The sequence below is a fragment of the Carcharodon carcharias genome, chromosome 6, assembly GCF_017639515.1.
Source record: "Carcharodon carcharias isolate sCarCar2 chromosome 6, sCarCar2.pri, whole genome shotgun sequence".
Lineage (NCBI taxonomy): Eukaryota > Metazoa > Chordata > Chondrichthyes > Lamniformes > Lamnidae > Carcharodon > Carcharodon carcharias.
In genome coordinates, this window is record NC_054472.1 from 69054169 (window position 1) to 69078307 (window position 24139).

Sequence of the window (24139 nt, forward strand, 5' to 3'; positions counted from 1 at the left end):
GAAAATTTCCATCAAGATACACTGGCTATGGGCAATGATGGGGTAAATTGAAATCTTGATGCCACGTGTGTAATACTTAAAACAGCACAATATTCCATTTACTGTTTCAATCCAAGGATGAAGTAGTCAAGAATATTACTTATATTAGGAATTTCTATAAAGTGGACAAGGAATTAATTTATGTGGATTTATTAATTTATGTAATACATAGAATTACTTAAAATATACAGCACAAAAAGGTCATTCAGCCCAACTACTCCTTGCCAGCATTTATGATCTACTTTAGCCTCTCCTATCCTTCCTCATCTATTAGCATAGAAACTCTATTCCCACCTCTCGCATATGTTTATCCAGTATCCCCTTTAATAATCTAATCTATTCACCTCAAACACTTCCTGTAGAGCAAGTTTCACATTCTTCAGTCTCTGGGTGCAGAAGTTTCTTCCGAATTCCATTTGATTCCTTGGTGTCCATCTTATACTGATGGCTAATTTCTCTCTTCCCCACAAATGGAAAGGCAATTTGTGCCTATTCTATCAAAACCTTACATAATTTTAAGGAACTTTATTAGGTCACCTTTCATCCTTCGTTTTTCAAGGGAAGAGATACCCCATTTGTTCATCCTTTTTTGACTGGTGCAACTTCACATTTTTGGTAGCACACTTGGGCCAGAATCTTCCGGTCGGCATGTGGGGGCAGGCCCTGCTTGCCGACGGGTGAAATGACATGCATTGACGTCAGGCATGTGTCCCGACGTCACCACGTGGCATTCAGATCTTCAGTTTGGCGGGCATGCACTGGAGCCTGCCAAACTGTCAAAGGCCCATGAAAGCCATTTAAACACCAATTAAGTTAATTAAATGAGCTGCCCATCCAACCTTAAGATTGGCGGGCAGGCAAAGAGCCCAGGCGGCCTTTGTGTTTATCATGAAGCCTCAACTACGGGCAGGATTTCTGAGATTTCTTGAAGGTTTTTGAAATTAAAAAATTTTTATTAATAAAATTCATTGACATGTCCCAGCTCATGTGACATTGTCACATGAGGGGACATGTCTTAAAATTTTTTTTTTATTATTAAAATTTTCAAATATCAAACTAATCTCCTTGAAGCAGCTCTGTACCTTGGGGGATTTCTACACTTCAGGGGGGATTTCTGTGCTCTTTCATGCACATGTGCGAAAGAGTACAGGCCGCGACTCAGCCTACTCCACTCCCCCCGCCCACACAGGGAGCGCACAGCGCTTCCGGGTGCACGTCATGCTGGGTGGGCCTTAATTGGCCCACCCACATCAAATGGCGGCGATCAGTTAAGCACCTGTCCAACATCCCCAACGGGGAGAAAATTCTCCCCTAAGTGTGGTCTGAAAAGGTCCGATACAAGTTTAGCATAACTTCTCTACTTTTCAATTCTATCCTCTACAATTAAACCCTATTGTGTGGAAATTTGGGTAAAATGGCATCTGCATTAACCATGTCTACTATTTTTTTGAATCAAAGAGGTAATAATAAGGTTGGTTAAGCAAGATTTTCTCTTTTGAAATCCATGCTGAATATTCACTTTTTTTTATTTCCAAAAATATTTCCATTTTCTCTTTTAGTAAGGATTCCATTATTTTTCCTGGTACCAGTGTTAACCGAATGTCCATAGTTTCCCTGATACGTTCCATCTCCCATTTTAATTAAAGGCACTACATTAGCTATCCGCTAGACTTCAGGGCACTATACATTCTTCTAACAAATTAAACGTGTGGAACGCCTCTGCGATCTTTTCTCTAGATTCTTTTAAAATGCATCAATGGGATCTATCCAGACCAAGGGTTGTATCTCAGAGTTTGACTAGTTCATTTAATCAAAGTGAAAGGGAGGCAAGTTACATTGTCTATATACATTAAACATACCTTTAGGTCATTAAGAAGTTGCTCATTCCGAATAAAGTTACTGGGTTGCAGCTGAGAATATCTACAACTAGATGAATCTCCATCCCCTCCATTTTTCTCACTTTTTATTTTAACATCCTGACATATTTTCCCAATAGTTTCTTGCGGATAAGTATCATCTTGAGGATCCTTAGTAAGTCCATTGTAGGCTCTTCTGAAATTTGTTGCCTTTATACTTGATTTCAGGGAATCCAGCGGGGTAACTTTAATTAGTTTATTACACATTTCATCTTTCCCTTGGCTTCTATCTTCCAAGCGGCCATTAGAAACATGATCAGACAAGTCCAATGGTTTGTCAAGATTATCACTGTTTACAAAAACAGTTTTCTCTAATTTTGATGGAAGATTTTCTTTATTAAATGAAGGCTTTTCACAATTATTGGGAAAATCGCTTTCGTCTTCCACTTTTTTCCTTTTTGCCAATCTGATAGATGGAGGCAGGCAGGCAGAATTCCCAGCTGTATCAGATTTAATTTCAATGTGCTTTTTTGAAATCTTTTCTCCTCCCAGCTTAGATTCTTCAAGGAATTGTTCCATTTTAATCTGGTAGTCAAAGGGTGAAATAAGAGCAAACTTTTCAATATTTGGATTTCATATTTGAACATGCCCAAGAAATTCTGACTTTTGAAAGGAAACTCTTTAACCAAACAGATGATCTACTTACTTCTGGATCAATAAAATCTTTAGCAGGAACTCCAAATACAGGAGAAGTACACCGAGAAACCCAGTTTCCATTCTCTTCGTCGGCTTCTGTTACACATGGCAACCTAAAAGAAAAATGTAGACTTTAGTTGCCTACCCTCAATAGGAGAGTGAATAATAATAAATCGTGGCATTTGATAGACATATGGGCATTCTAGCTATACTTAGCTATGATTCATGGCAACATAAAACAGATGAACCTGTATATTTGGAAAGAAATGATCAAATTTGATTTGTGTTGAGTTGTTGAAAGGAAGGGCACACACACACACACACACACACACACACACAATATGTATGATGGCTACAGGGATAGTGGATGTTTGGATTGGATATTTCAGAATTCCCTAGAGTCCAGAAAAAGTCCCCACTGATTGGAAGGTAGAAAATGCGACCCCCACTATTCAAGAAAGGAGGGAAAGAAAAAAACAGGGGACTATAGGCCAGTTAGCCTGACATAAATCACAGGGAAAATCCTACAACCCATTATTAGGGATGTGGTAACATAGCACTTAAAAATTATAATATAATTAGGCAGAATTAACATGGAGTTATGAAAGGGAAATTATATTTGACAAATCTGCTACAGTTCTTTGAGGTTGTAAATAGCAGGGTGGATAAAAGGGAACTAGTGGATGCAGAACATTAGGATTTTTTTTTTAAAAAGTAATTGATAAGGTGCCACACAAGAGGCTATTACACAGGCTAGAAATCTCCCCCCATCTGGGGGGCTGTGCAGAGGGGGGGGGGGGGCGAACCTGATCGGTGCCCCCGATTGGTTCCACGTCGCCATTTTATGTGGGTGGGCCAATTAAGGCCCACTCATCGTGACGTGCATCCGGAAGCACTGAGCGCTCCCTGTGAGGGTGGGATTGATTCCCTGTGTTCTTTCATGCATGTGCTCAAAAGAGCAGAGAGATCTCTGTGCCACAGGAGGATTTATTTAAGTAATGGAGATTTGAATAAAGGTGGGAAAAAAATTTAAGAACACAACCCTCATGTGAAACTGTCACATGAACTGGGACATATCCATTATTTATTTCAAAAATTTTTGGTCTTCGCCCTGTAAGTCTTTCGTTCTCTATCCCTCTTTTACTGTATGAATGAAAAGGAGGCCACGTTGTTACTCTCCTCCCATGTTTGAGTATGTGCAAATAAACTGACCCTCTGAGTTTACCCTATTTCATATTTGCTGTGGCATTACTAATAGAAAATTAGGTCACAACCAAACTGAGGGATCGGGAAACACACCTATTATAAAAGGGGAAAACAAATCAAAACACCTTTCTCTTTACGGACAGGCGGTGAAAAGGGAAATCATGGCTGTTTAAATGCAGCCCGTTCCTGTCCGTAACAATACTCAGTTCCCACCCTTGATCACTTTGCAATCACTTCTCTGTAATGGCTATCATTTCCATTTATTTCTATTTGAGCTATCAATTTGTCCATCTAGTTATGAATGCTGCATGCATTTAAATAAAGAGCCTTTAATTCTGCTTTTTTTGCTAACTCTGAGTCTATTTGCTAGTGTACTCTTATGTTTGGACATTCTGACCTTCCCTGTCACACACTAACCTTATGCTCAAGCAACATATTTGTATGTCACATGGACTTTACCAGTCAAAATTCTAAAGAAAATATAATTACTGCAGAATTAATATGCAACGTACCCAGAGCCACTGTCCTTCGAATGTTCTGAATTTGATGCCTGATTGACATCTTGTTTCAACCTATTATGTGGAACTTGTGTGGTCATGGCGAGGTCTCTTTGTGAATTCAGAAGACTTTGAGACACCTTTAGCTGGAAAAGAGGATTATTTTTTGAAGTTAAAACATTCCCAGCAACTAAAAATAAAACATTTTTTTGGATTGAATTTTGTTAGAGATATGCAAATGTAAATAACGACAAACTCTGCCTTTTAAATAGATCATAGAATTTAAAAGTAGTGAAATTGTGTCAAGCTTGTACAGGAACCGGTTTTAGACTACTGTGCAAAGTTCTGGGGCCGGATTTTTTCGGAAGCTGGACTGAGAAGAAAATGGTCACCGAGCCACACGGCCAGAAGCCCAGTCTTCATTCCTGCCCTTGCCCATTTCCCCCAAGGCCAGGAGAGGGAATGGACCTTGGAACAGGCTCACTCCTATTAAGCACCTAATTTATATCACTGGAGGAACTTAAGGAAAGTTTTTAAATTTTCATTGAGGCAGCCTGGAGTTCAGTAGCTGTCTGGTGACAGGTCAGCTGCATGGAGGCCAGGACAAGTTAAGGATGTGGAAGGAGTTTTTAAAAAATGTTTTTACTTACCTTTTAAAGGATGTTCACCCTCAGAAATTGAGGCCATTGGAGATGAGGAGCAGCAGCCTACACAGGAAGGGCAGAGCAGTGCCAGGCATCAGGAGGCCAGAGGAGAGGGGCGAGGGGCACGAAAGAAAAGGAGGCACCACCCTGAGCACAGGATCTACAGGCAGAGGCAGAGATACCTGTGGGTGACTGTGGAGGAGCAGCGATGGTCTATGTTGGCAGATGGTCACAGACATCTGTGCTCTCATTAGTTGTGGGCCTCTGTCATCTCACAGGCAGCTGCACACACCAGTGAATCACTCAAGTGACAGCTGCCCTCTTCATTGCTGAACAATACATTAGAACCACAACCAATGGAGCATTACAGGCTCAGCGGGTACTGGGTCTGGTACCTGGAGCAGTCAGGTGGTACCCTGTAAAACATTCAGGCAGAGGGAGATGATGCGAAAGAGAGAAGCGTTGCTATTGTGAGACGAGGTGGCCTCATCCTGGCTCTCTGGGATGAGCAGCTCCCTCCTCTCTCTCGTGAGTGCCAGGTCTGCAGCTTGGATGACTATGGTGCAGGGACAGGCTTTGGCACAAGCTCTCTCCCATAGGACAAACAGCAATCTCAGTGATGGTTGCCCTGGCTGTGTGAAACCTGTCTCCATTCCTAACCCCACTAGTTCTCATTGGGCAGGAAACCCATCGCCATCCAATTAAGGGCTCACCCCATGGGGAAATCCAAAAAGCAGGCAGGTTCTCAACAGGAGCAGGATTCTGACATAAAAACAGACATTGCTACTATTTCCAATCTCCAAATTCCAGCCCCAGGTCTTCACATTATGGAAAGGTCAAGGGTTAAGGAGATAGCGCAGGAAAATAGAGTTGAAGTAGGAGATCAGCCATAATCTCGTTGCATGATGGAACATGCTCACAGGATTAAATACTCTCCTGCTCAGTTTTCTTTTGTTCTTATAACATAAAAGCACTGGGGAAGTTCAAAAAAGATTTATAAGACTGGTACCCAAAACTGAGACACTACATCCACCAGGAACAATTGTACAGGATGGAGCTATTTTCTTTAGGAAAATAAGACTTAGGGCAGGATTTTCTGGCCCTGCCCGCCACCAGGATCAACCAGTCTTGCCAAAAGTCAATGGACTTTTGGCTGGCTCGCCGCATCTCTCGTGGCAGGTCCCCCCATGGCGGGGTCGGAAAACCCAGCCTTAGAGTTGACCTGGTAAGAGGTCTTTAAAATAATGAGTGGATTGAATTGGAGATGTGAAGAGAACAGTTCTACCCATGTCAGAAGCCAAACTACAGACTGTAAATACAAAAGAATTATTAATAAATATGGAAAATGAGTAATTTCTTTAATCAGAATGATTACAATTTGGCACAGTAAGTGGTTGAGGCAATAGCTCAGATGCTTTCAAGAGAAAACTAAACAAGTATGAGACAGTAAAGGAGATAGAAAGCTGTTCTGAAAGGCTGAGATAAGCTAGATGGAATGGGAGGAGACTTGTGGAAAGCAACATTCCCTCTAATTTATTATTTTTTTTAAGTCCGCAGCCCCTTTAAAATTGTTGCATGGCCATGCACCCACAGTAACTTAAAGGGCCAACTTGTACACAAGCTGTGTGGAGATTTTAGAGTTGCTGCAAGATTCACAGAGAATGTTTACAGGGAGTAAAAGTAGTAGCACAGAGCAGTGGGGCTGAATGGCCTGTTTCTGTGCTGTATATTCTATGCAATTCTTCTGCACTGTATATTCTATGTAACTCTATGCAAATAATGATGATGCTTTATTTATTGGAAGACAGAGGTAAAACACCCTGGTTCTTAACCTGTGCCACAATATACTGAAACATCATTCTTGACAAGGTTATGTTACTGTGAAAACAGAAAGACATTTAAGTTGTCTTTACATGGACGCTTGTTTACATTGAAACATTCTAGAATCCAGCAGATACGCTGTTAAATCCAGTTTCATGTCTTGGAAAAGGTCCATGTTAAACCAGGCCACTGATTCTGTTAACAAGACAAGGTAGCCAGGGTTAATTGAGCACAATTTATCAATGCAGATGCCAGCCTCCTGGAACTTTTCACCGGAGACATGGCAAAAAAAATAATTAAATGTTTACGTACTATTTTCACAGATTAGTTCATATTGCACATACTGTCAAATTTGTTACTTTGGCGCAACAGTGGAATCAACACTGTTCTTTGCCTCTAGGCCTTACTTGAACCCACTCCAACTGATAATTTTTCACTGATTGAGCGTAGTTCCTACCAGATGTGACCCTAGGACATAAAGCCACCCCAAATATGCAAATGTTAGTAAATTGTACAGTAAATAGCACAGGACTTCGCATTCATTTTTATTTTTATGGGATAGCATGTGAATACCGATATATTATGACAATAAAATAAGAGGCATATTTTCTTACGTAATCATTGAAGTGAGGGACACACCGCATTAATGGAAAGAATCAGATTCTAGAGATCATTCCATTCTGTCCCAATAATGGATTTTGACTCCTAACTTTAGGACAACCTTTGGATCAGTGATTTCCCACTTCCTATTTCCAACACCATCTATCTTAAAGCTTTGTGGAGTTACATTTCGAAGCATTAACTTGTGCCAAACTGAATGCTTATATGTTGTTGAAACACAAGAACATGCAAAGTTCCACTTCCACAATCTTTTTGTAGAACTCTTGAAACAGAGCTTTAAGTGTAGAGGGAGAACATAAAGAGGGGCGGTGCAAGTTTGATTGGAGAGGATGGACACATGTGAGGTAAAGAGAACTGAGGGAGGGAGCAGAGTGAGGAGGTAGAGAGAAAGAGAGAGAGAGCATGAGAGGGGGGGCAAGTGGGAGATAGAGGGAGAGAGCGAGGGAGGGAGAGAGAGGGGAGGAGAGAGAGAGAGGGCGGAGGGGTAGAGAGAGAGAGGGCGAGGGGGAGAGAGAGAAAGGGCCGAGGGGGAGAGAGAGAGAAGGGGAGGGGGAGAGAGAGAGAAGGGGGGGGGGGGAGAGAGAGAAGGGGAGGGGGAGAGAAAGAGAGAGAAGGGGAGGGGGAGAGAAAGAGAGAGACGGGGAGGGGGAGAGAGAGGTTGGAGGGGGAGAGAAAGAGGGGGGGAGGGGGAGAGAAAGAGGGGGGAGGGGGAGAGAAAGAGGGGGGAGGGGGAGAGAAAGAGGGGGGAGGGGGAGAGAAAGAGGGGGGAGGGGGAGAGAAAGAGGGGGGAGGGGGAGAGAAAGAGGGGGGAGGGGGAGAGAAAGAGGGGGGAGGGGGGGAGAGACAGGGGAGGGAAGAGAGAGAGGGGGAGGGAAGAGAGAGAGGGGGAGGGAAGAGAGAGGGGGGAGAGGGAAGAGAGAGGGGGGGAGAGGGAAGAGAGAGAGGGGGGAGGGAAGAGAGAGAGGGGGGAGGGAAGAGAGAGAGGGGGGAGGGAAGAGAGGGGGGTGGGAGGGAAGAGAGAGGGGTGGGAGGGAAGAGAGATGGTTGGAGGGAAGAGAGGGGGGTGGGAGAGAAGAGAGAGGGGTGGGAGGGAAGAGAGAGGGGTGGGAGGGAAGAGAGAGGGGTGGGAGGGAAGAGAGATGGTTGGAGGGAAGAGAGATGGTGGGAGGGAAGAGAGATGGTGGGAGGGAAGAGAGATGGTGGGAGGGAAGAGAGATGGTGGGAGGGAAGAGAGATGGTGGGAGGGAAGAGAGATGGTGGGAGGGAAGAGAGATGGTGGGAGGGAAGAGAGATGGTGGGAGGGAAGAGAGATGGTGGGAGGGAAGAGAGATGGTGGGAGGGAAGAGAGATGGTGGGAGGGAAGAGAGATGGTGGGAGGGAAGAGAGATGGTGGGAGGGAAGAGAGATGGTGGGAGGGAAGAGAGATGGTGGGAGGGAAGAGAGATGGTGGGAGGGAAGAGAGATGGTGGGAGGGAAGAGAGATGGTGGGAGGGAAGAGAGATGGTGGGAGGGAAGAGAGATGGTGGGAGGGAAGAGAGATGGTGGGAGGGAAGAGAGATGGTGGGAGGGAAGAGAGATGGTGGGAGGGAAGAGAGATGGTGGGAGGGAAGAGAGATGGTGGGAGGGAAGAGAGATGGTGGGAGGGAAGAGAGATGGTGGGAGGGAAGAGAGATGGTGGGAGGGAAGAGAGATGGTGGGAGGGAAGAGAGATGGTGGGAGGGAAGAGAGATGGTGGGAGGGAAGAGAGATGGTGGGAGGAAGAGAGATGGTGGGAGGGAAGAGAGATGGGGAGGGAAGAGAGATGGTGGGAGGGAAGAGAGATGGTGGGAGGGAAGAGAGAGGGGGGAGGGAAGAGAGAGGGGGGAGGGAAGAGAGAGAGGGGTGGAAGGGAAGAGAGAGAGGGGGGGAAGGGAAGAGAGAGAGAGGGGGAGGGAAGTGAGAGGGTGGGAGGGAAGAGAGAGAGGTGGGAGAGAAGAGAGAGGGGTGGGAGAGAAGAGAGAGGGGTGGGAGGGAAGAGAGAGGGGGGAGGGAAGAGAGAGAGGGGGAAGGAAGAGAGAGAGGGGGAGGGAAGAGAGAGAGGGGGGAGGGAAGAGAGAGAGAGAGAGAGAAGCTGTGTGTGCCTAAGTGTAAGAAAACACATAAGAGCATGCACGAGAAAGATACCGTGGGTGGGACTCAATTCCAACCTTGGGAGTGTGCTGTGAGGCAGAGATTGTGGAGTTCTATAAACGGGCGAAAAGGCAGGCGATGGACTGCCCATCAGACTTTCTCGACCTCCTCCAATTCAGTGAGGGTGGGGAAAGCCGAGGATGACCTTCCTTCCCGGAGGCCAACTGACGCCCTTGGATAGACCAACTGATGTCCACTTAAGGGTCTCAGCCTGCACTGAAGGTGGCCATACACCACATGGATCTGCTCAGTAAAAGTTAGCAGGCTTGGGGGCCCTCTGATGTGGGATTCAAATACCCTATGGCCCACAGAAGGACCCCCCACCCCCCCACCACACCACTCCCACTGTGAAGGAAATAAATTGTGACCTTTTGTGGTAATAAATAGAAATTAAAAAACATTAATAGGACCTGACATCTCATTGATGCTTCATGTGTCACAATATATTCCTTGAATTGGGGAATAAAGGTTGTTTTGCAATAAATGATCAATTACAAACTGGTACTTGCAGTTTGCATTTTCAATTAAAAAGAAATATTTGTTTGAACAGCAAATGCTGCATTAAAGTACTTACAGATTCCTCATGAATTCCAAGTCCTAAAGTTTCTGCTACAACAGCAGCTAAATTAATGTTATTTTTCTCTGAGGATAAATATTCTTTGAGCTTCTGAGTAGCTGAAGATGAAAAGAGAAATAAATAGGCTAATGCAATAAAGCAGTTCGTTGTTGCTGAAGAATGAACAAGTGAATCAAAGTAATTAAATTCATACCAGAGTACATCTTGCAGAGCAAAGAAATTGCATCCAAAGTTTGCTTTTAAATTTCATCCAAAATTTAGTTATATCATATATTTGAAACTTTACACCAAATTTAGTTTTTAATCGCTTTTCTTGGCTTCCCAAATAACAAGAATTAAGCTAAATTTTATTTTCCTTTGTCAAATGAAAATTTTAGATTTTATTGGAATGGCTTATTTACTAACACCACATTTATTTGTAAGTATACCAGTCTTACAGTTATTGTGGGTTTACTGGACATTTTTTTCATTTGTTCTGGAGATGTGATCGATGAAGGTAAGGCAGCATTTATTATCCTTCCCTAAGTGTCTTAAGAAAGTATAAGTTGGAAATATCCAAAATAAAAGCAAGACACTGCGGGTGCTGAAATAAAAACAGAAAATGCTGGAAAAACTCAGCAGGTCTGGCAACATCCGTGAAGAGAGAAACAGAGATAACAGGCTGAATAATACGTTTGCGGGGCAGGGCGGGGGGGGGGGGGGGGGGGGGGGGTGCGCGGCGGGGGAGCGGTGCAAATGGCACAGTCCCCCACACCCCCGAAACCACATCGGCATAAAGCTGACTGACTCCACACCAAACAGTCCCACAGCAATAAAGCCTCATTAACCAGGAGCTTCTGCCTGCCCTGCCCTCTGGAGCTGCTGGCTAATCTGATTGGCTAACAGCTCCATCAGTCCTGGCAGCACCAGGAAGCCATCAGTGGCCATGGTCAGGACTGCAGCTAAAGTGAGGAGCTCAGGCCTAGGATCCCTGGAGCAGTTTGGGAGTGTTAGGGACAGGGGCAGTGGGGGGTGGGTTTAAGAGAGGTAGTGAGTAGGAACGAAGAGGGGGGTTCAGTCTAAGGGGGGGGTGCCCCACAATCAATGAAGGGCAGCCCCCAAAGAGTGACCCCGCCCCTTCCTTCCCACCCTCTAACCATTTGAGATTGAAATTTGGGCTTCCCACTCCCAAACATATTACGGTGTAGGCAGCATGTTATTAGGGTTAATAGGCTTGATAACAAACCTAATTGACCCTTAATTGCTCATTTTAAAATGGCAAGCAGGCTGCCAATTTCAGCACCCCTCTCACCACCCCCGTATTATGGGGATGTGGTCCGGGGCTGACCACGAAGGTGGTGGGATGGGCGACCACCCCATTTCACATGTGGCCCCCTGTCATAGGAAACACGCCCACTGGGGGCATGTAAGATTCAGCACAATGTTTTTAGTCCATATCACTCTTCAGAGCTCTGAAGCCATATGGACTCAAAATGTTAATTCTCTTTCTCTCGCCACAGTTGTGCTAGACCTGCTGAGTTTTTCCAGCATTTTCTTTTTTATTTTGGAATTACTTAAGCAGTGTGGGACAGGAGTCACATATAGGCCAGCCTGGGTGAGGTGACAGGTTCCTTTTCCCAAAGGATGTTGATGAACTAGATGAATTTTTGCTATAATCTGGCAACTTTCATTTTCTGTTGTCAGCCCATATACTGTATTACCAATTTATTTAATTCAATTTGACATTTTAGGATTTGGATTCAAGCCCAATATTATATAACAATTAATTTACCATATCCACTTGAGGTGGTTAGACTATGTGCATTAAATTACAAAAAGTGTGTTTCAGGTCATATACCATGCACAAAGTAATCTTCGTGTACACTTCTTACAGGTCTAATTTTCAGGATGATGTAGGGGGTAACATACTAGCATGGATAGAAGATTGGCTGGCTGGCAGAAAACAATGTGCATAAATGGGTCAATTTCTGATTGACGAGATATAACAAGCAGAGTCCCACAGGAGTATGTGCTGGAAGCTCAACTTTTTAGAATTTATATCAGTGACTTAGGCATGATAACTAAATTTGCAGATGACAGAAAGATAGGTAGGAAAATACATTGTTAAAAGGACCATAGGAGATTGCAGAAGGATACAGATAGGCTGAGTGAGTGGGCAAAAATCTGGTAGATGGAATTTCATGTACGAAAACGTAAAGTTGTTCACTTTGGCAGGAAGAATAAAAAAGCAAAGTATTATATAAACTAAGAACGACTGCAGAATTCCAAGGTGCAGAGAAATCTAGGTGTTCTAGTGCATGAGTCACAAAAAGTTAGTATGCAGGTACAAGTAATTAAGGCGGCTAATGGAAAGCTATCCTTTATTACAAGAGGAATTGAATATAAAAGTAAGATGTTGTGCTTCAGCTATACAGGGCATGGATGAGACCACATCTTGAATACTGTGTGCAGTTTTGGTCTCCTTATTTAACAAAGGATGTAAATATGGTATAGGCAGTCAAGAGGAGGTTTACTGGATTAATATCTGGAATGAGTGGGTTGTCTTATGAGGATAGGTTGGACAGGCTGGGCTTGTTTCCACTGGAATTTAGAAGAGTGAGACGTCATTTGATTGAAGTATCCAAAATCCTGAACGGCCTTTAAAGGTGGACACGGAAATTATGTTTCCTTTTGTCGGTGAGTCCAGACTAGAGAGCTCTGTTTAAAATTAGGGGGTCCTTTTAGGACAGAGATGAGGAGAAATTTTTTCTCAAGAGTTGTGCAACTTTGGAACACTCTGTCTCAGAAGGGAGTGGAGATGGGGGTCATTGAATATCTTTAAGGAGGAGGTAGATTGATTCCCTTGCCTAACAAGAATCTAAAATTATCAGGGATAGATGGGAATGTGGAATTAGAAACACAACCAGATCAGCCATGATCTTATTGAATGGTGGAGCAGGCTCGAGGCACCAAATGGCCTCTGCTCCTATTTCATATGTACGCATATAATCAAGAAAATTGTCTGATGAAAGATCATCAACCTGAAACCATCAACTCTTCTCTCTTCACAGATACTGCCTGACCTACTGAGTACTTCTAGCATTTTCCATTTTTATTATAGCATTACAATGTGTTTTGTACACCACAAAAGGCAGAATGCCACCAATGCCTAGCTTACAGCATAACTTCGGCATGATATCACTAGGTACAAGTGAAAGGTAATTGAAGCAAGCAATATGAGTAGCATTACACCAAGACTCTGGAATGAATCAGGAATTTTACAGCACAGACGGCGGTCAGTCTATTGTGCCTGTAAAGGTTTTCTAAAATAGATATCCACACCAGGTCTAATCTTCTTGTACTTTCCCAACACTAGTTTTTTAAAAAACGCCCTGTCCCAGAATTTATCTACTTGCCTTTTAAAAGTTATTATGGATTTGCTTCCACCACTGTTACTGGGAGAGCAATCTATGGCTCAAGAATCCTCCATGACAAATCTATTGGAATTTTTCGAGGATGTAACTAGTAGAGTTGATAAGGGGGAGCCAGTGGATGTGATTTATTTGGACTTTCAGAAGGCTTTCGACAAAGTCCCACATAAGAGATTGGCGTGTAAAATTAAAAGTGAATGGGATTGGGGGTAGTGTATTGAGATGGATAGAAAATTGGTTGGCAGACAAGAAACAAAGAGTAGGAATAAACGGGTCTTTTTCCGAATGGCAGGCAGTGACTCGTGGGGTACTGCAGGGATTGATGCTGGGACCCCAGCTATTCACAATATATATTAATGATTTAGATGAGGGAATTAAATGTAATATCTCCAAATTTGCAGATGACACAAAGCTGGGTGGGAGGGTGAGCTATGAGGAGGATGCAGAGATGCTTCCGTGTGATTTGGGCAAGCTGAGTGAGTGGGCAAATGCATGGTACATGCAGTATAATGTGGATAAATGTGAGGTTATCCATTTTGGTAGCAAAAACAGGAAGGCAGATTATCTGAATGGCTATAATTTGAGAGAGGGGAATGGGCAACGAGACCTGGGTGTCCTCGTACACCAGTCACTGAAGGTAAGCATGCAGGTGCAGCAGGAGGCAAAGGCGGCAAATGGCATGTTGGCCTTCATAGCGAGAGGATTCGAGTACAGGAACAGGGATGTCTTGCTGCAATTATACAGGGTCTTGGTGAGACCACACCTGGAATAGTGTGTGCAGTTTTGGTCTCCTTATCTGAGGAAGGATGTACGTGCTAGAGAGTGAGTGCAGTGAAGGTTTACCCGACTGATTCCTGGGATGGCGGTACTGACATATGAGGAGAGATTGCGTCGATTAGGATTATATTCGTTGGAGTTCAGAAGAATGAGGGGGGATCTCATAGAAACCTATAAAATTCTAACAGGACTAGACAGGGTAGATGCAGGAAGGATATTCCCGATGGTGGGGGAGTCCAGAACCAGGGGTCACAGTCTGAGGATATGGGGTAGATCCATTTAGGACTGGGGTGAGGAGGTATTTCTTCACACAGAGTGGTGAACATGTGGAATTCGTTACCACAGAAAGTAGTTGAGACCAAAACATTGTATGTTTTCGAGGAGTTAGATATAGCTCTTGGGGTGAAAGGGATCAAAGGGTATGGGGAGAAAGCGGGAGCAGGCTATTGAGTTGGATGATCAGCCATGATCATAATGAATTGCGGTACAGGCTCATAGGGCCAAATGGCCTACCCCTGCTCCTAGTTTCTATGTTTCTAAAAGAAAATCTAACTTCTCCTTTTATTGATGATCTTAAATTTATGCCCTCTAGTTACCAACTCAGCAACCATAATCCATAGCCCACAATCAAATAATAAAGAACAGAAAATGTTTGAGGAAGAAGTCTCAATCATCACTTCTAGTAAACTTATCAACATGAACTCAAACACACATCAAGCATATCTAAAAGAAATTACTGTCCAAGTATTGGAAATTAGCTAAAATACCAGATCGAATTTTCGCCTGGGTGCAGAGGTGTGTTTCAGTGCGCGAATGACCACACACAGGCTTTTTTGCAGAGGAAATCAGATTTTCCTCCACATTCCTAACACCATTCCATTTTCCTCTGGCCTTTTTGTGGATCTGGATGCCTAGGGAAGAATTTTACAGCCCCGTTTCAACGGGGGTGGGGATGGAGCCATAAAATGCGGTGAGACATTCTAAACCCCACTGACTTCAGCAGGAACGTAAAATCCCACTGCCGTAAAATTCTGCCCCATGTGTGCAAAATGCACACTCGCCCCCTGCTAATATTGGGTCCCCCATTTTAAATAGTGGAGGGAAATCAGATTTCCTCCTGCACACCATTTTCATTTGGTGGTGCAGGGTTTTGAAAGCCCATTAAAAGTATCCCAGGTTTGAGTGCTCAAGAAGAAAATGGAAAGCCTGCTGAGGAGTTGGGAATATTCTGAAAAATAAACGTAATGTTTTCACACCTTCAAATGTCATTATTAGATGCTATATTGTAATGCAGATGAATTTTTAATGCAGTGATTCATCACTGGGATTTTAAGGTAAATTGACACTTACATTTTCCAGCCTTGCGTATTTGTTCACATGCATTGCAGTGCTTTTCTAATAGACAAAGCACCATAGCTGTGAAAAATAAATACTACAAAATGTCCCAACAGCCTGTGCTTTTCTTTATTCTTTCATGGGATGTAGGTGTCACTGGCAAGGCCAGCATTTGTTGCCCATCCCTACTTGGCTTTGAACTGAGTGGCTTGCCAGGCCATTTCAGTGGGCAGTTAAGAGTCAACCACATTGCTGCGGGCCTGGATCACAGGTAGGCCAGACCGGGTAAGGATGGCAGATTTCCTTCCCTTTGGGATAATAATGAACCAGTTGGGTTTTTACACCAATCAATGATAGTTTCATGGTCATCATCTGTCATTTTTTCTACTGTGATTTAAATGATTAGCTGACGAAAAAAATCTAAACACCCATTCTCGTGCATTGATTGACAGGCACTCTATTTTGAAATTGAAATGAGCACCTTCTGTTCTTTAATAAAATAAAAGCAAAATACTGCAGATCTAAAATAAAAGCAGAAAGTCTGGAAAAACTCAACAGATCTGGCATCTGTGGAGGGAGAAACAGATTTAACGTTTCAAGTCCAATATGACTCTTCTTTGGAAGTCATTCTGTTCTTTTCTTCCTATTCTTTGGACAGCGGCAGCCATTATCGACGTTTGGCTGAGTTTCATCACAGTAAGGGCTGGATTATATGCTGAGGGCAGGCTCCCACAGCCCAGCATAATTTTGAGATTCACTTAGCCTGCTCACCCCACTTTTTCCAGCAGCGGCCCTTCAATTAGCATAAGGCAGGACTTCCCAGGTGGACATCCCACTCAGAGCTATCAAAGAATCGGAGGCCAGAAGCTCTGTACATTGGCAGCATCAACAAGAGTAGTGGCCACTACTAGTGCTGCAGGTAGGCCAAGGAAGTGGCACTGTGGCCCAGTGATGCACCTGGATATTTAGGCAAGTCCAAGGTCTGTGGGAGCGGGGAGCATATTGGACAGGGCAGTGGAAAGGTGAACATGGGGAGGCAAAACTGTTGGGGTGGGGGGGGTGGAGGGCTCTGATTGACATAAGAGGACGCAGGAAGGAGGCATCCCCACCATCAAGCAGCCTGATTTTTGGGGGGGGGGGGGTGTGTGATTCAACCTGCTGGACTACTTGCTGGGTGCAGACCTCTCCCGCCACCCATTAAATCAGAGCGGTAGCAGGATGAGGACCTTAATTGGAGATCTTTATTAGAAGGCGAGAGATTTATTTTTTCTCCAAGGAATGTAATATATTGCATGGAATCGGAGGATTGCACACAGTGCATACCGGGTGATTTGCGGTGGAGAACATATGGGGGCAGAGATGGCATAGAGGATCTGTGGGATGCCTGGGCTGAATTGGGGGTGTGGGTGTGGGTGGGCGAAGTTTTGCAGGCCTTTAAACACTGTTAAGAACTGGGATATTGTGTTGGATAACCGAGACAGGCCCTTCTAACAGGCCTGCCTCCACACCTACAACGCTCAGGCACTCCAGCGCAGCTCACAAACTGCACTGTGGAATCTGACCCCAGTATGAAAAGACATAAATGGTGTGTGAAGTCACACACGGGTCAGTGTGCAGTTTGTGAGCTGCAAGATTGCACAGGTGGGGTTTCCCAAGCCCCAGATAAGATTCAGCCCACAATATATCTTTAAAAAAAGCACAGGCCTAGGGATGATCCACTAAACTACAGGTAAAGGGCATAAATCAGCTGTGGATAAATTGCTAAAAACAATCTTGAAAAAGAGGATAATGTAATGATTGGATAGATTTGGATTGGTCTAAGGAGGAGTCAGTATGTAGTTGTGTGAAGCACCTCTTGTCTTTATTAGCACCCTTTGAAAAATATCTGTTGACAATGGAAATTTCTGTCCCAGGGACAGAAACAAAGATGTACAAGGTTGCAGATGACACAAATAAACAGGTTCAAATAATGAGCAGTAGGCAAGCCAAATACAAAGTGATTTGGTTTTGGGTTGATGAGTAGTAAATAGCATTTTCTGTGGACAAATGCAAGAAAATTACACCAAGGAAGGAAAATAGAAGGCACATAAACCAAATGATTCAAGGCTATGAGACATTGGCCAGCAGCTTCTAGTTGGCGAGCAGGAGTGGGGCCCGCTCACCGATGCATGAAGTGACGTGGGATGATGTCGGGCATGTGTCCCAACGTCACCCCACTTCATTTAGATTGTCAGTTCGGCAGGCGCATATCCGAGTCGGTTGCGCTCGTCGACCTGTCAATGGCCTATTAAGGTCATTAAAAAACCAATTGAACTCATTAATGGATCTGCCCGTCCAACCTTAAGGTTGGCGGGCAGGCCGGGAGCCCAGGCGGCCTGTGAAAAAAAATTTAAACTTCATCCACGGGCGGGATGAGGTTTCATGAGTGATTTAAAAAAAGCAGAATATTTTACAATAAAAGTTACGGACACGTCCCAACTCATGTGACAGTGTCACATGAGGGGATATGGCAGGGAAATATTTTTCTAATCTTTATTTAAATCTGTGCCGATCTCCCTGAAGCAGCACTTTGCCTCAGGGAGATCTGTGTGCTCTTCCACGCGCATGCGTGAAAGAGCGCATTCCTGACTCAGGAAATCCCCCTGCACCCACACAGGGAGCGCATACCTCCCTGGCCCACCCACGTAAAATGGCGGCGCACCCTCGATCGGGGGGCACCGATCAGAAGCCCGCCTGCTCCGACACTACCCCCCCCGCCCCCACCACCCCCGACAGGGGGTAAATGTTGCCCCTTGGGTATTTGGAGGATAGGTCACTCAAATTAAGTGCAATGTGAGGCAGTAGTGAAAATCTTGGGATGTATAGCCAAACAAAGAAAAACAAGCCTCAGGATGCAAAATTGAGTCTCTAGCTGGCACTGGTACAACTCTATAGCAAGGGTATAGAATATAGTGTTTGTCTAATCTTGTAAGATGTAGGATCTTTAGTCAGCAAACAAGAAAATATTCAGTCCATTGATCTGTGACTCAAGGAGAAAGTGCAGTTCAGGTCTCGTGGGATTTCAGAATTTCAGAGTTGAGATGTAAAGCTGTACATTACAATGCAATTATTTCTCATGGGGAGGGGGGAAATTAAAACATAGCACTGTATGTAAGGACATGCTGAATTTACCATTTTTTAAAAGTAATTGCAGTATTAAATAGCAAATTGTATATTACAAACATACAAACAAAGAGCAGTAGGCCATTCAGCCCCTTGTGCCTGCTCTGCCATTTAATAAGATCATGGCTGATCTAATAATAACCTCAAATCTTTATCCTGCCTTCCTCCCAATAACCTATCACCTCCTTTCTTACCAAGAATCTATCGAACTCTGCCTTAAAAATATTCAAAGACTCTGCTTCTACCACCTTTTCAGGGAGTTCCAAAGACTGACGACTCAGAAAAAATTTCGCCTCATCTCTGTTTTAAACCAGCCAGCCCTAGTTATAGATTCTCCCACAAGAGGAAACATCTGCTCCATATCCACCTTGTCAAAACCCCTCAGGATTTTATATGTTTCAATCAAGTCACCTCTTACTCTTCTAAACTCCAGCGGATACAAGCCTAGCCTGTCCAACCCTTCCTCATAAGGCAAGCCACCCATTCCAGGTATTAGTCTGGTAAACCTTTCTGAACTGCTTCCAATGCATTTACATCCTTCCTTGAATAAGGTGACCAAATTGTACTCCAGATGTGGTCTCACCAATGCCCTGTATTACTGAGGTATAGCCTCCCTGCTTTGTATTCAATTCCGGTCACAATAAATGACAACATTCTCTTATCTTTCCTAATTACTTGCTGTACCTGCATACTAGCCTTTTGTGATTCATGCTCTAAGGCACCCAGAACCCTCTGCATTTCAGAGGTCTCCAAATCTCACCATTTAGATAATATGCTTCTCTTTTATTCTTCCTACCAAAATGGACAATTTCACATTTTCCCACATTACGCTCCTGTTGCCAGATCTTTGCTCACTCACTTAACCTATCTATATCTTTTTTGTACCCTTCTTTTGTCCTGTTCACAACTTACTTCCCTACCTATCTTTGTGTCATCAGCAAATTTGTCAACCATCCTGTCCATCCCTACATCCAAATCATTTATATAAATTGTAAAAAGTTGAGGTCTCAGCATTGGATCCCTGTGGTACATCACTCGTTACACCTTGCCAACCTGAAAGAGACCCATTTATGCCTATTCTCTGTTTCCTGTTAGCCAGCCAATCTTCTATCCATGTCAATCTGTTACCCCCTATACCATGAGCTTTTATTTTCTGCAGTATTAATGGCCAGTCCATTTGTTCAGCTAAACAGGGATCACTATTGACAGAGCTTTCAAGCCAACTTACAATCCAGATGTCACTCTACATGGATCAAATTAATTCACTTACTCATATGGGCAGGTTTTCAAACTTACTATTTACTGGGGGTTGTTCAAGATCACAGGAGTCTGGAACTAGGATTTCCTCATTCTGTATAGGTTTGGTCATGCCAGAGAAGCGTGCCAACAACATTTTACATGTCTCTACACAATAACAAAATGTCAGTTACAACAAATAAACATTACAGGACCCACAGATTATAACAGTTATTAGAGTATAAAGTAGGGCTATGATAGAAAACATTTCCTTGAACATATCAGAGGTGCTTATTTGGTAAATCTGAACCTTAAGAATTTTTAGTCAGAAGATACAAATGGACATTCCTGAATTCCAAATATTGATTCGGAATCACATTTATGTTCTAGTTATAGTATTTAATGCATTTCTCTCTACTAATGCACATTACCCACCAGCTGCAATGTTCATATCACTTAAGGTCTTACAAAGGACTCCCAGAATATACCTTAACATTGTACTTTCTAGACAAATTATCAACATCATTTTAAAATGGAGCCATCTAGTAATAATTAAGGATTATACTGTTTTGAAATATCAAATAATGTTAGTGAATCACAAATCTTAAAAATACCATCATCAGACTGTGGCCCTGAAGCGTCTGCACGAGCACGCTCTGCATAGCGAATATGACGATTTTCCTTCCTCCTTCGCATTCTGCTAACTACAGAGGTGGAAAGAGATAAAATTGGAGAATCCGGGATTATTCCATCATCATGATCTCCTGCTCCTGCCACTTCATGCTGTTGTTCTCTGACATCATAGAAATAAAAATCAGACAGGCCACAAAGTTTAAAAATGAAGTAACACAAGATGGGTAATAGACACACATAACTTACTTCAGTTGATGTTCAAGTGATTCAAGCTGATCACTAAGTTTTTTGTTTTCTTCCTGAAGGTTATTCTTTTCATTCACTGTTGATTAAAGATAATGATAGAAATAGGTAGAAAGTTGAGAAAAAGCTCTCACATTTCAATAAAATATGCTCAGAGAATAAATTCTCTCCTAAACATCCACTCACTAAGTTCAGTAATGAGCTTTAGATTCTGCTGTCGAATATTTTCAAATTCCAGCTGCTTCTTCTTCATGTGTTCTTCAGTAACTGCACACCTGTCACATAGGCCTGCTCGCAACCTGCAACAGACGTGGGTCCTGAGTATCAACAGTTTTGCTGTTATAATTACAATATATATTGATTGGCTTAAATAAGTTCCTTAATTTCTTACATTTGCCCAAGCTTATTTATGGTCTATATACTTGAAGTAAAAAAAAAGGACTGCACTTGTTAATTATTTTCTTAAAAATTGCTCAATAAGTTGTACACAGAAAAAAAAAAATTTCAGTCATGAGAAATGATTTTCCATGTAAACAAAAAAATTGTTGAGAATGAATTCATTATTTGCAGTCAGTTAAATAAAGTGCTGAATTTCTTCGTCCAATTTTAACGTAGACAAATTCCATTAAACATTAAAAGTAGCTTGCAAGATTCTAGAGTTAATAGCAGCAGTACAAGGAGGGAGGGACTGAGGCAAGACCACGACGGGGAACCCAAGGGCTCCTTGCAGGGCCTTGAGGGGAGCACTTCTGCTCCCCTCCTGGGACACAAAGATTTCACAGAAAAGTAATTTTCAACTTACTTTGGCCTCTTCTGGCCAATCAGCACCTCCTGCCATGTTTCTCTTATGGATTTGACACCATTGCGGGTGTCCAAGTCATTGAGAAAATCATGTTGTGGCACTTATGCTGTTGCTGGACAGTGATTTTTAAATGCCAATTATGCCATTATTTGCCTGCAGCTGGGCTTTCAGTCCACTTCTAGTTGAAAATAAGATGTAGCCTGTTGGGCCTGGTGCGCCCACAATGTGGACTTGGCCTGACCTTCCCATACACATTCTCACTGGGCAAGGGGTGGGGGGGAGGGGGGAATTGAGGCCTCATCAGTCAAAAAAAATTGATTTCTCCAGTGAAACTTCTTTCTACTGCACCTCTAATATAATCTAATTTATGATGACACTCTTCTTAATCTGATCCATTGAGGATTTTTTTTTATATAAATCACTTTACTACATCTTACCTATCTTCTAAAACTTTAATGTTGTCATGTAGTGCTTTTTGTTGTTCTCTTAACTGTTGATTTTTATTATAGTATTCTTCAAGTCTCTGTGCATCTCTGGAAAAATAGAATTGTATATTAGCACAGGACACAAAACATTCACGGATTATTTAAAATAAAACAAGTCTTGCAGAACCCTCTTATCTGAATGTCAATATGAATTTTTGATTATTCCAATTCCACAATGAATTCCAACTGGTTTACCAAGTAGTCGAGTGGAAAATATTTACATGTCCAGGCAAGTGGCATATGAATAAGATGTAAGTTTGGTGCATGCTGATGCCCTAATCTGAATGAACGTTCAAGAATGTACACCAAAATTTAAAAAGGAGATACTGACTGCCACTGTTCAAATCTGTGCAAGATTTATGTTGATTGATTAGTTTATTTTTAATTAAGAACTGAGGTTAAATAAATGACTTTTTAAAATCAAGATTTAACCTTTCTCCCCCTTTTCCATAGTATTTAACAGGGCAGACTCTCAGATGTATCTCAGCTGCATCTGGCATAATAAGATCACGTTTATTTGTTTCACTTAAGAAATTAATGTCATTCCAGGTGTGAATATTCAAATAAAAATAAAATTTTCTGTCTGCAGCATTTTCTGTTGCTAAAGTCCAGTTGTCTTTTATGTTAAAAGATTGAAAGCCATGAAACACAGAATCCTGCAGTCTACAGAAGGTAGCATGTATTCGGATTTTAAAATGAAGCAACTTAGGCTGGAGTTTTGGTGCTAACAGAAAACCAAGTATTCAGAAATATTCTGCCATTAAATTTGTAAAATATTCTGCAACTACACTTGATAATACTTTAGAACCTTTTCAAGCCACATGTTTCCTCTCGATAGCGAGTAAAACCCAGACACGAGTTTAAGCTGATTCTTTCATTAGCAGTTTCATTCATCTGCTTCAATTACATTGATGTGAAGGCATAACACTTTAAAAAAAGACACCATTTTGGAATTTTTAGAAGATATAGAAATAAAAAAAACATCAAAAGTAAATTAAAAATAAAACAGAAGCAAAGAGAGGTTTAGTGTCTTTTGACAAATGAGATTGACACGTTGGCTTAAAAGTTCAGACTTGCTAATGGCCTTTGCCCCAATATCTACAGAATCATTAGTTGTACTGTTCAGCAAAGTCCTACATAAGAGCACCATTGTTGTGCCTCTTATCTCAGTGAAATATTAAACTCCAGGAATTTGGGGGGAGTCAGTAAGTGACCCTTGTTAAGGGCCATTATATCGACAATGAGATACTTGTATAATGACTAGTCATTTTGCAAGGAATGTAATGAATCACAACAAACTATTCAATGAATCTGCTGGATTCCTCCATTTGTGAGCCATATTTAAAATGGCTAAGAAAAAAACTCAAGTTCACTTCAGGCTTTAAGAAAAATTGATGCGTACGAAGTTAATTAGAATTTTTTTTTACAGAAGTAAAATATTTAATAATAAATATCAAAATGAGCTTTCCATATTGTTTTCTTTATCTAACAGGCATACTTCACCAACTACAGGAACTTATGCAAGCTTTATTAGTTTGAAAGAACCCATGCAAAGACTAATTTATCTTGTCCCATCATGCTAGACAGTCATACATGACTTCCCACTTGGACTCTGCATTAAAAAAAATTGAAATTGACCTATATCAACTTAACAATAAAAGATCCTAACAAACCAAAAAACGGAACCAATTAGGTTCTAAAAAAATGGTTGCAAGGTATTGTGGTGTGATTGAAAGAAACACTTGCCTATCATTCAAAAATTAAAAACAACCCTGCAAGATTGATACATCCAATTTTTTTCATCATTAGTCACCCTTTACACACCATAGGGGAATTACTCAGGCAATGCAAAATTTAGTACGATGGCTCCTGTTGAAGACCTCCATCCCTACTGAGTAAATAATTTGCTACAAATTTTTTTTTGCCAACT

General features: G+C 42.4%; 1 protein-coding gene across 6 annotated transcripts in view; it reads right to left on the reverse strand.

The window, feature by feature from the left end:
- Positions 1-24139, reverse strand: part of rbbp8 (retinoblastoma binding protein 8) — a 155035-nt gene that overhangs the window by 19220 nt on the left and 111676 nt on the right. For 4 of the 6 annotated variants that reach the window (XM_041189791.1, XM_041189790.1, XM_041189789.1 and 1 more), the window contains 9 exons: positions 22162-22257; positions 21109-21221; positions 20926-21001; positions 20661-20839; positions 20107-20214; positions 10124-10224; positions 4310-4440; positions 2602-2704; positions 1899-2480 (listed from right to left, as the gene is read on the reverse strand). In XM_041189791.1, coding sequence (XP_041045725.1) covers positions 1899-2480; positions 2602-2704; positions 4310-4440; positions 10124-10224; positions 20107-20214; positions 20661-20839; positions 20926-21001; positions 21109-21221; positions 22162-22257 — 1489 coding nt within the window. The remainder of the gene's footprint in view (positions 1-1898; positions 2481-2601; positions 2705-4309; positions 4441-10123; positions 10225-20106; positions 20215-20660; positions 20840-20925; positions 21002-21108; positions 21222-22161; positions 22258-24139) is intronic. The other 2 variants (XM_041189792.1, XM_041189793.1) reach the window with 2 other exon arrangements.